At 37.2% G+C, this 12,449-nt stretch overlaps 1 protein-coding gene across 1 annotated transcript; it reads left to right on the forward strand.

Moving 5' to 3' along the window:
• Positions 1–4,672: 4,672 nt before the first annotated feature.
• LOC104455528 (auxin-responsive protein SAUR68) lies at positions 4,673–4,981 on the forward strand. The gene has a single exon (XM_010070304.2). It carries the CDS (start codon positions 4,673–4,675, stop codon positions 4,979–4,981), a length of 309 nt encoding a protein of 102 aa, XP_010068606.2.
• Positions 4,982–12,449: the final 7,468 nt, after the last annotated feature.

The raw sequence follows: 12,449 nt of genomic DNA on the forward strand, positions 1-12,449 counted from the left end.
ATATTATCTTCGTATTATTTTAGCATTTGCTACTCATTTTAATATGGAGTTACATCAAATAGATGCGAAAACGGCATTCCTCAATGGAAAACTAGAAGTAGTTTACATGAAATAACCAGAAGAATTTTTCTCTAGTGCTGGTGAGCATTTGGTATCTAACCTTAAGAAATCTCTATAAGGCCTGAAACAAGCATTCCACCAATAGTACTTGAGGTTCCATGAGGTTATCTTTTCATTTGATTTTATAGAGAATGTCATGTATCAATGTATATACCAGAAGATTAGTGGGAGCAAAATTTGTTTCTTTGTGCTATATATGAATGCCATTTTTCTTGCAACCAATGATAAGGGATTGCTACATGAGGTGAAACAATTTCTCTTTAAGAGTTTTGACATGAAAGATATAGGTAAAGCGTCTTATGTCATTGGTATTAAAACCATAGGGATGGACCTCGAGGTATATTAGGACTATCTAAATAAACCTATATCGATAAGGTCTTAGATAGATTTGGTATGAAAATTATTCACCAAGTATAACACCCATTGTGAAGGGTGACATGTTTAATTTGAACCAATGCCCGAAGAACGGTTTTGAAAGGAAATAAATGAAGAACATCTTATATGCTCTACTATCGGAAGTTTGATGTATGCTTAGGTTTGTTCTCGACTTAAAACATTACTTTTGCTATTGAATGTTGGGAAGATACTAGAGTAATTTGGATATGGACCACTAGAGAGCTACAAAGAAGGTGATGAGGTACCTTCGAGGTATGAAAGGACACATGCTTATGTATAGATGGACGGACAGCTTGGAGGTAGTTGGTTAATATGATTTAGACTTTACTAGTTGCGTTGATTCCCGTAAATCAACATTGGGATACATTTTTATGTTTGTTAGCGAAGCTGTATTCTAAAAAGTACAAAATAGATCTTGATTGCCACTTCTACTATGGAGACAAAGTTCGTTTCCTATTTTGAGGCCACCTCACATGACGTGTAGTTGAAAAGTTTCATGTTGAGGCTTAGAATTGTGGATTCGATTGCTAGGCCATTGAGAATGTTTTCTGACAATTCAGCTATAGTTTTCATGGCTAAGAACCAAAAAAATGGTAGTCAAAGCAAGCAGATCGACATTAACTATTAGCCATCGAGAACGTGTTAAAAAGAAGAAATGGTCATAGAACATGTAAGCATTGGATGGATGATAACCGATTCTTTAATTAAAGGCATGCCACTAATGAGTTATAAAGATCATGTATTCGGAATAGGCATTGGTCAAATCATGTAAATTTTGCTTTATATGGAAGAATTTATGAGACTGTTATTCATTTGCTATATTTTTCTTAATTCAGTTGTATACATTTAGTTATTCTCAAAAAAAATAATTACATTTGACATGGAGTAAACATAAGGTTTATTCATTAAGTTATTTTATCACATATGAGCTGATGAAATACATTGTGATACACGAAAGATAATACTCACTCTAAGAAGAATCATCACCGTGATTCATATGTTTTATTTCAACATGAAGTTTATATGGGTTTGAGTTAATATTTTATTTGATGGAATATTGGGATTAAGTAGGAGAATGTTATAATATTTTATTATTATTTCAAATGTGACCCAAATATTGTATTTTCCAATTAATTTCTATTTATTGCCCTATTTATTACCAGCGTTTATTACATGATATTTACCCGTTAATATGTTACCATAATGGTATTGATGGAAGATATCGGTAGTGTAAGAAACAGAATATAACGTCAGGTCATCTAGTCCAAACCCAATCACTACAGAAAATACACCATCACCACCGTCACGTTTGAAGGGTTTTGTCTAGTGGAACAAGATGTATAGATTTAGTGTTTCAATTCACATAATGATCGTTTTTTGCAGATCCATCCAAAGTTTTAGGGTTTTCCATGTTTGGAGACTTTCATTAATGGTTAGAGGTATGTCGATTTTTACGTTTCCGTAAATCAATCTCGAATTTGAATGAATTTATCTATGAATGATAGATTGGGATCGTTAGATTTTATTTGGATTAAGTCTTACACCGTGAAGTTAATATTTGGTCTTTGTTCCTATTAAAGTTCAACTTTCACTGTTTCCTTGATCTATAGAGGATGTGCAAACAACAAGCTCTCGGCTTTTTATTTTTATTTTTATTTTTGAGGCTGAGAAGAACTTAAGTTGGACCTTGTGCAAAATATCTTATTTCTATGTTACTATCTGTTTAGTCTCTCGTCTTGTAGTAGCTATCTTATTGCTCAGAGGGGCCGATTTCAGGTTCAAAATTTCGTACCAACTTTCTTTACACAAGGATGATCTTCTTAAAAAGTTATGGAGCAAATGAGAAACATGCAATTGCACATTTGAAGAATCAACCTTTCCAACAATGAATTAATAGCACCCACTCTAATTGGAGTGCAGCAGATGTAAAGCAAGAGCAATTATAAAGTTACTCATACGTGGAGGAAATCTTAATGTTCTCACCCTTGATTTCCTCGTTTCAAATAAAACACTATCTTCAAGTATCCCCACAGCAGACATGACAATGAATGCTGCAAAGTGATTTTAAAATCCACCAGGTTGAGACTACCAACGAAGCATATGTATTTCCACGGTATTGAAGTAGCAAGTGCCCTATTGCTTTTTCTTCCCTTACCGAGAACAATATCAATACATAGAATTGAAAAGTTAATTGCAACTGGCGCATGTAGAACCGCTAGGTCTTTCACTTTCTAGGACTTCTTGTCATCATGTTGTGGTTCGCACAAATGAATGCCATTCTGCAAGAAAGACACACCGAGTTTGCAAATCTAGGTCTGATTTACTAATCAAAGCCAACCTGTTATAGTTGAACAATGGACTACATCACTTCATCATTATGATGTCATTAATGAAGTGTCCGTGTAGCTACAAGATACTTTCTCGCTAGCTCTTGTTGTACAAACTACACTTCTTCCAATTTTATGCTTTACAAACCCTACATCTTCTTTTGAGTATATACATATCACCGTTGTTTCCTTCACTTACCAAGAAAAACAGCTTGCTGATCCACACATCTGCTATGCACAGCAGCGGCCATAGAGCATAAAGTAAATGCAATAGAGTTGAGTAAAGCTTTCTCTGTCTTTGGCTACGCATCTTTGGACAAGTGATACTATGTACTCCATGGAAGCTGCATCACAGGGCACAGTAATAGGACCGTCCCCTGACAAACCAAACTCTTCTTCAGACATCTTCAAGAGCTCTTCAAAGATGTTGCTATGGAGAGACTGCAAAGGTATCGTGGAACGACCTCCATCAGCCATGTAGATGACAAAATGCCCCTTCTCTGGTGGTGATGAATTCAACTCCACGTTAACTCCAGGATGGGAAGTTTCTCCTGCCTCAAGCAGTTAGTTTTTCCCACGTCCTCGCCATCTTGATTAGCTTCTTGGGGCTCATCATTCTTATGCTTCTCAATTAGATTTAGGGTATAAACCTTCAAACAGAAGGACTTTCTGGATTGTAGGCTTGTAATGCTTCAGACCTGAATGCAAATGAAGGAAGGACACTCTGTTATAAATGCAAAAGGTTGAAGAGAAGCCCATGTAAATGTCACTTTCTCTACCTTGACATTTGCAATGCTTAGTCTATGAAGTTCACTATGGATAATACATTTTAGATTTTAATAAGGGAACATTACTAAAACTATGATGACATAAATAACTAGGTGAAAGTTGAGGAAGGAAGATGTGGGACAAAGCTTAGTTTTTATTGTGGGGTAACAGCAATAGGCACCTGCATAAGAATAACTCATGAAGCTGGTATTTAACTGATTCACTTGTACTGTTTATTCAAATGAACTTGTCTAGTCTTGAATCAATAAGTTCATAGAAGAAGAAAATAAATTATAGTCAAAGGGACGAATTCAAAATACTTCTACATGTTATGGCCGATATCAAATTTTCTGTTAGGATCCAAGACATTTTTGAAGTTCTCCCTTTTTGCTTTCTTTTTGTTGGGAAGGAAATGAGATGAAAAGGCAATCCTGTGCAACTAGAAAAGTTTAATTTCTCAGCTGACAACAACTAGAGAAAGAGATACCTTTGTGATCGACATTAGGAAAACATCCAAAAATGTTGTAGATCCTGATAGAAAAGTTGTTATTTGCAATAACAATGTAGAAGTATATTGAATTTGTCCCTCTGAATTTAATTTGTAATCTTCTTCCATGAGCTTAGGGATTTCAGACTAGACAGTTTCATTAGGATGCACATGGAAGGAATCGATTGAGTACCTGTTTCATTGGTTATTCTCATGCAAGTGCCTTTTGCTTTTACCCTTCAATACAAACTAAGGATTGTCTGCATCTTCCTTTCTTGAGCTTCCCTTAGTTATTAGTGTTACCGTAGTGCTATTTATATTTCCTCATGGAAATGTATTATTCATAACAAGTTACATAGTGAGAGCATTGCATATCACAAGACAGAGAAAGTGACATTTGCTTGGGATTTTCTTCAACCTTTTGCATTTATAAGCAAAGTGTCCTTTCCCTCATTTGCATTCACTTCTGCAGCCCCACATGCCCAAAAAATAGTCCATTTGTTTGAAGCTTTATACTCTAATTCTAATTGATTGGAGCTTTAAACTCTAAATCTAATTGAGGAGCATAAGCAGCATGAGCCCCAAGAAGCTAATGAAGATGGCATGGATGTGGGAGAAATTAGCCGCTTCTTGCAGGAGAAGAATTTCCAATCCTGGAGTTACTATGGAGTTTCATTCATCATCAGCACCAGAGAAAGGGCATTTTGTCATTTACACGACTGATGGAGGGCGTTTCATGATTCATTTGCAGTGTCTCCATAGCAACATCTCTGAAGAACTCTTTAAGATGTCTGAAGAAGAGTTTGGTCTGTCAGGGGATGGACCTATCACTCTGCCCTGTGATGCAGCTTCCATGGAACATCACTTGTCCAAAGATGCATAGCCAAAGACAGAGAAAGCTTTGCTCAATTCTATTGCATTCGCTCCTTGCTTGTTGGCCTCTGCTGTGCATAGCAAATGTGTGGATCTGCAAGCTCTTTTTCTTGGTCCGTGAATGAAACAATGGTGATATGTATATATTTAGAAGAAGATGTAGGGTTTGTAAAGCATAAAATTGGAAGTGTAGTTTGTACAAGAAGAGCTAGCAAGAAGAAGAGTATCATGTAAATCATTACATGGACATCTCATGCACGGAATCACAATAGTGAAGTGATGTAGTCCATTCTTCAACTCTATCAGGTTAGCTTTGATCAGTTAGTAAATCAAAACTAGATTTGCAAATCTGGTGTGTCTTTCTTGCAGAATGGCATTCATATTGCATAAACCACAACATAATGACAGTTAGTCCAACAAATTGGAAAATTTAGTGGTTCTCATCCTGCATGCACCAGTTGCAAATAAATTTCAATTATACATAGTAATATTGTTCCAGGTAAGGGTAGAAAAATGAAATAGGAGACTTGCTACTTTAGTACTGTGAAAAAATATGTTCTTGGCTGGTAATTCCAAGCTGGTGGATTTTATTATCACTTTGTAGCATTCCTTGTCTTGTCTGTTGTGGGGATACGTGAAGATAATGTTTTATTTGAACTAAGTAGTCGGGCCAGAACAGTAAGATCTTTTGCATTTATAAGTAAATTTATAATTGCGTTTGATTTACATCTGCAGCAATCAGAGTGAGTTCTACAAATGCATTGCTTGAACGATTGATTCTTTAAATGTGCAATTGCATTTTCACATTTGCTCCATAACTTCCTAAGAAGATCACCCTTGTATTAAGAAAGTCATATGAAATTCTGAACCCGAAATTGTCCCCTCTGGACAGTATAATAGCGGCTACAAAGCGAGAGACTGAACAAATAGTTCAAACGTTGAGATGACAGTTTTTGAACCTTAAAAGTATGGACATAGAAATAGATATTTCGCACAGTTTCCAAATTAAGTTCTTTTAAGCCTCTAAGACAAAGTTGAGAGCTCATAATTTGCACCGTCTTAGTCGCTGATTAGCTATAAATAAGGCTTGTGTCTATCCCTGATAGACTTGACGTTTGTGATATGCCAAATTGGTATTCAAGTGTGGAAGGCGTCTAGCATATCAGAAATGCATTATTAGGTAAATTACCAGTTCTCTGCTTGGGCACAGCGAGTCAAGTGTACTCCGACATTTGTGATATGCCAAATTAATCTCAATACTTGCTTCTTGTTGTTTAGGGCTGCCTTATTTAAGCAAGTCGTTTTCAATGGAAACCTCAACACAAACTAACAGAAACAACATAAGTAATTCAAATAACCGTACATATACAATTACCCGATTGCTTAAACTCTCATTCAGTTACATGGATCCTTGACTCGACCGCAGGACATGTTCTCCAAGGAAAAAGAATGTCTAGGCAGGACAGGGGCGCCATTCCTGACTAACTAAGAAATAAATGGTCATGAACTTTCATAGCATCAGTAAAGGTACTTCAGCAATGAAATCTCCCACTGATGTGGACATTTTTCCGAAAGGTGTGGAATGCGATGGAGTGCTCCTTTCTTGCTTGGCCGACAACAACTAGAGAAACAAAGAGATACCTTCTTGATCGACATTAGGAAAGCATCCAAAAATGTTGTAGATCCTAACAGAAAATTTGTTAAGGGCAATAACAATGTAGAAGTACATTGAAATCGTCCCTTTGACTTTAATTTGTGTTCTTCTACCATGAACTTAGTGATTTCAGACTAGACATCTTTTATTGGGATGCACATTAGAAGTGAATCGATTAAATACCTGTTTCATTGATTATTCTTAAGCAAGTGCCTTTTGCTTTTATCTCACAATACAAACGGAGAATCGTCCGTATCTTCCTTCCTCGAGATTCCCCTAGTTATTTATATCACAATAGTGCTATTAATATCCCCTCATGGAAATGTATCCTCCATAATAAGTTACATGGTGACAGCATTGCATATCACAAGGCGGAGAAAGTGACATTTGCATGGGATTCTCTTCAACCTTTTGCATTTATAAGCAGAGTGTCCTTTCCCCTTTTTCATTCACTTGTAGCACTACAAGCCTAAAATCCAGAAGGAGTCCTTTTGTTTGAAGCTTTACACTCTAAATCCAATTGAGAAGCAATAAGCATGATGGAACCCAAGAAGCTAATGAAGATGGTGAGAATGTGGGAAAAAATAGCCGCTTCTGGCAGGAGAAGAATTTCCGATCCTGGAGTTACCGTGGAGTTGAATTCATCATAAGCACCAGAGAGGGGACATTTTGTCATCTACACGACTGATGGACGGCGTTTCATGATTCCTTAGCAGTTTACCCGTAGCAACATCTTCAAAGAGCACTTCGAGATGTCTGAAGAAGAGTTTCGTTTATCAGGGGATGGTCCTATCACCGTGCCCTGTGATGCAGCTTCCATGGAGTACATAGTATCATTTGTCGAGAGATGTGTAGCCAAAGACATAGAGAATGCTTTGCTCAATTCTATTCCATTCACTCCATGCACATTGGCTTCTGCTTTGCATAACAAATGTGTGGATCAGCAAGCTCTCTCTCTTGGTCAGTGAAGGAAACGATGGTGACATGTATATACTAGGAAGAAGATGTAGCGTATGTAAAGCATAAAAACGGAAAAAAGGCAGTTCATACAAAAAGAGCTAGTAGGAAGAAGAGCATCTTGTCAATCTTTTTCACATAGCCACTTCATTAATGGCATTACAATGATGAAATAATGTAGTCCAAGATCTGCAGGCTGGATTTGATCAGTTAGTCAATCAGATTTAAATCTACAAATCTGGTGTCTTTCACACAGAATGGCATTCATATTGCATAAACCAGAACGTGATGACCATAAATCCTAGAAAGTGGAAGATTAAGCGGTTCTAGTCCAGCATGCACTAGTTCCAATTAAGATTTTAATTTCTACATATTTATTGTTCCGGGTAAGGATAGAAAAATGAAATAGGGGACTTGCTAGTTTAGCACCATGAAAAATGTATATGCTTGGTTGGTATTCTCAACCTGGTGGATTTTGCAACCACTTTGCAGGATCTTTGTCTTGTCTGTTGGGGGGATACCTGAAGATAGTGTTTTATTTGAACCAAGGAAGTGTCGGGGGCAGGACAGTAGGATTTCCTGCATGTGTAGCTGTTCATATGAGTAAATTTTTAAAGTCACCCGTTACCAGATTCTCGGAGGAGAGAATTTTCTTTGATTATTGATGAAATAAACCATGTAAGCGTATCAAAATACTCTTCATCTATAGATGTCGTCATGCTAGAAAGATAGTTGATTACCGATTGGTATTTCGGAAAAAGTCAACGCCGAATAATTTCAATGATATTCAGTTTGAGGAAATTTTGCAAGTACTAGCACGGTATGCGAATTTGACTTCAATAGAAGCATCCATGTTTGATTAAGGCCTCGTTTGACAGTGTATCAATATATTCTTCATCTATAGATGTCATCATACTAGAAAGATAGTTGATTACCGATTGGTATTTCAGAAAGAGTCAACGCCTTAAGGTCATCTTCTTCTTCTTCTTCTTCTTCTTCTTCTTCTTTTCTTTAAGGCCTTGTTTGATAGCGTATCAATATACTCTTCATCTATAGATGTCATCATACTAGAAAGATAGTTGATTACCGATTGGTATTTCAGAAAGAGTCAACGCCTTAAGGTCATCCATGTTTGATTAAGGCCTTGTTTGATAGCATATCAATATACTCTTCATCTATAGATGTCGTCATACTAGAAAGATAGTTGATTACCAATTGGTATTTCAGAAAGAGTCAACGCCTTAAGGTCTTCTTCTTCTTGCTTCTTTCTTCTTCTTCTTCGCCGTACTCTTTCCCTCACCCGATAGAAGTAAAAAAGATGTATATATAAGTAAAAAGCGGCATAATGAGAAAATAAAAAAATAAAGAAAAATTGCGTTAACCTACTAAAAATATTTTGCTTTTCTATTCAACTTGCTTGGCAAAGACAAAGCCAATTCTTTGTATCAAATGCGCTCCTCGCATTTCAAAACTTCCAATTATCATTGTCACTTCTACGATGGAATCAAGTTGCACTTCTCACTCGCACACAATTTACCAAAATGTCCTTTAAAATATATATATATATATTCCCACCCCAAAAAACCAACACCCACCCAAACTCTTTCCCTCACATGAGAGGGTTGCTAAGGGTGGATTTTGTTTAACTTTGCAAATGGAAGTTGGGTATGATGCAAATACTAAAAGCCAAAATCTTTTGGAGAAATACAAATTGTGTCTAGTAAAAACTCTTTATAAATGAACATTGAGTTTAGTAGTGTTTGGCCAAAAAACTTTTACAATGGACTTTGAGTGAATTTTTTGATTTTTTTTTAATTAAAAAATGACCCACACTCTTAGCCAAAGCCAATGAAGGGTTATAGCCATTGATAAAACAGATCTAGCATTGGCGACAGTGGGCTGAGGTCGCCCAACCTTGGGCACCTAAGTTCTCATGACCTTGGGCGAGCACTGCCTGGGTCGTGCAACTCTGGCCAACCCTTTGCTAGCCCTTTGTTGGCCAAATTTGACCTCGCTAGCCTTCACCAGCCAAATCTAGCTTCGTTGGCCGCTCTAACACAAAGAAGATGAATAGTTGCAAGTAGGGATAAAAGTGGAAAATTATAGAATTTGCGAGGGTAGTTTTAGAAGGAAAAAATATATTTTAATCTCAGTTTCAGCATTCCGTAAATGCTATTTCGAAGGCTGTGCGGGAGTAGTATTAGACTTTCAACATTCCCAATGTCAACATTTGTTTGAAAGTTATTTTAAAATATCTGCTAAATACTCCCGTATTTCCACAAGGAGTCTTGGGAAAGTTGAACCAAATGTATCAAAGTTTAACACCCCCACCATCACGTCTCCTCTAGCGTGTGCACCACAGTTTCTCCTCAAAAGGCGATCGATGACTCCAGGTCTAAGCTTGGCGACGGTTGCCTTGCCAGCTCAAGGCCACATCCCGGTCGACAAGCTCCGATCTGGCAGCCATGGCTGAGCTCTGCTGCTACAGAGCTTGCGCGTCGGAGAGGCTCGCGGCAGGTTGCAGGTGTCGAGGTCCGGCTGAAGCGGCTACTTGACGGGTGGGAGGGGTAGCTCTCGATTATTGGTGCGTCGTGCTACTGTATGTGAGGAGAGAGAATGGGCAAGCCAGGTGAATGGGTGTTTATGACGACAAATTAGTTTTTTTGGGGATTGGGAGGATGCAAAATGCTGGTTTTAAAATTAGAGGAGAGTATTTAATTTCGGTAGCGAGAATAAAGATGATTTTTGTAATTAAAAAAGGAAAAGGTTAGTTCCAATCCTCAGATAGGAAATAACATGTTACGTCGTTTATACTTCTATCCATGTCCCTGTCCACGAACAAGAAAAAGTCTCTATATTTGTGACGACCCGAGCGGCGGTGCGCGGGGAGGAGGGATGGCGGTGCGTCCGCGCCTCCGGTCCTCAGACGCGCGCAAGGGAAGGGGAAGGGATTCCTCTCCCTCTTGTCCCACATCGCTTAGGGAGGGGTTCCTAGGAGCCTTTCTAAGGCTTGGGTTCCTTTAATTGTGTGACGCGTTTTAAAACCGTGAGGACTCAGTGTCCAAAGCGGACAATATCACACAAGTGGGACCCGGGTCGTTTACAAATTGTATCGAGCCGACTCCCGACAGCGTGGGGCCACAGCGAGGACGCCGTGCTCCCAAGGGGGAGAGTGTGACGACCCGAGCGGCGGTGCGCGGGGGAGGAGGGATGGCGGTGCGTCCGCGCTCCGGTCCTCGGACGCGCGCAAGGGAAGGGGAAGGGATTCCTCTCCTCTTGTCCCACATCGCTTAGGGAGGGTTCCTGGGAGCCTTTATAAGGCTTGGGTTCCTTTAATTGTGTGACGCGTTTTAAAATCGTGAGGACTCAGTGTCCAAAGCGGACAATATCACACAAGTGGGACCCGGATCGTTACAATATTTGTCTAATCCATTTATTCTACTTCCACAAAAAATTATAATCAAATTCTTTATATACTTTGAAAAACTTTATCCACATCATACCTCGAGATTGTTTACATTGGGTAAATTTTTATAAACATAATTCCTCGTAGGCATCCACATATAATATCCACATAATGCTTTAGATAGGTAGTTGGAATGTCATTCGATGGTCATGTTAGCTGAATTTGGTCAGATTTATTGTCGAAGAGACTTGATTAGGAATCTTGTGAAAGTAGAAGTATTTGCATAGACAAATTAAAATAAAGAGAATGTGATAATATAAGGGTCATATCACCAAAAAAACAATTTTGATACAATTATCACAAATTTACCTCAAATTAATTTTTTTAATTACCAAAAAACTTAAAATTTGTACATTTATAACAAATTTATCCTTTATTAGTTTCCATTAGATTTTATTGTCAAATTGTTGAGTTAGATGAGATGGGTGTATCAGTTTGGGGTTTAACCATCTATTTGTCATAAGTGTATCAGTTTGTGATTTTTTATTATATTAATCTAATTTAACATATGTGAATTCTTCTGATGGCGGAATGGGGCACTGAATTAGACATTTCCAAAGGTGGAAAGTTTGAGGACTGAAAGTCAATTTGTCATAAATATATCTATTTAGGATTTTTTTGTAATTAAAAATTTAATTTGTGATGAATTTATCACAAATATATCAATATGGGATTTTTGGTGGTTATATCATTAGTATAAATGTACTAATTTGGGATTTTTCACCATATTATATCATAATATAATGATATAATAGTTTCTTTTGACTCCTTTAATCTAATTCACTTTGAAACCCTTGGTGCAGATTATGAAGTTCTGATTCTCTCGGCCACGGGCACTCCTCGATTGATGGCTAGTTTTGACCGGAGGTTGGTACAGGCGTCTTTGACTATTGTGTCAGACTAGCCAATCCCTTTTAAATAAGAGAGAGAGAGAGAGTTCATTCAATCCGCTATATAGTTTCTTTTCTCAAGAGAAAAACGTGTGAGGAGTCATATAGTTCACACACGAAACAAATTAAGAAATTGAAAATTCTATCACTGTAAATTTATCATAAATATATCAATTCAAAATATTTAATAATCAAAAAATTAATTTAAAATAGATTTATCATACATATTATTCTAATCTTAGTTTCTATATCGCAATTCATATTCAACAAAATCATCTTAATCGAAATCTTACTTCTATTTACTTAAAATTTCAATTTCTCCACATTATTTGTTGTTGTGATTTTATATATTCATTGCCAAATACTAATCCTTCACGACACTTCTTGTGATTTTATATATTCACTGTCAAGTACTAATTTTTACTTTTTTTTTAATTGTGAATCAATATAAAAATGAAAAATTCTATATGTGAAATTCCATCAAGATCCCATCAGTGCCCGCCTGAGAGCT

This window comes from Eucalyptus grandis, chromosome 7, assembly GCF_016545825.1.
Source record: "Eucalyptus grandis isolate ANBG69807.140 chromosome 7, ASM1654582v1, whole genome shotgun sequence".
Lineage (NCBI taxonomy): Eukaryota > Viridiplantae > Streptophyta > Magnoliopsida > Myrtales > Myrtaceae > Eucalyptus > Eucalyptus grandis.

Excerpts from the sequence above, each read along its gene's own strand:
- LOC104455528 (XM_010070304.2), top strand. The coding sequence starts at position 4,673 with ATGAGCCCCAAGAAGCTAATGAAGATGGCATGGATGTGGGAGAAATTA.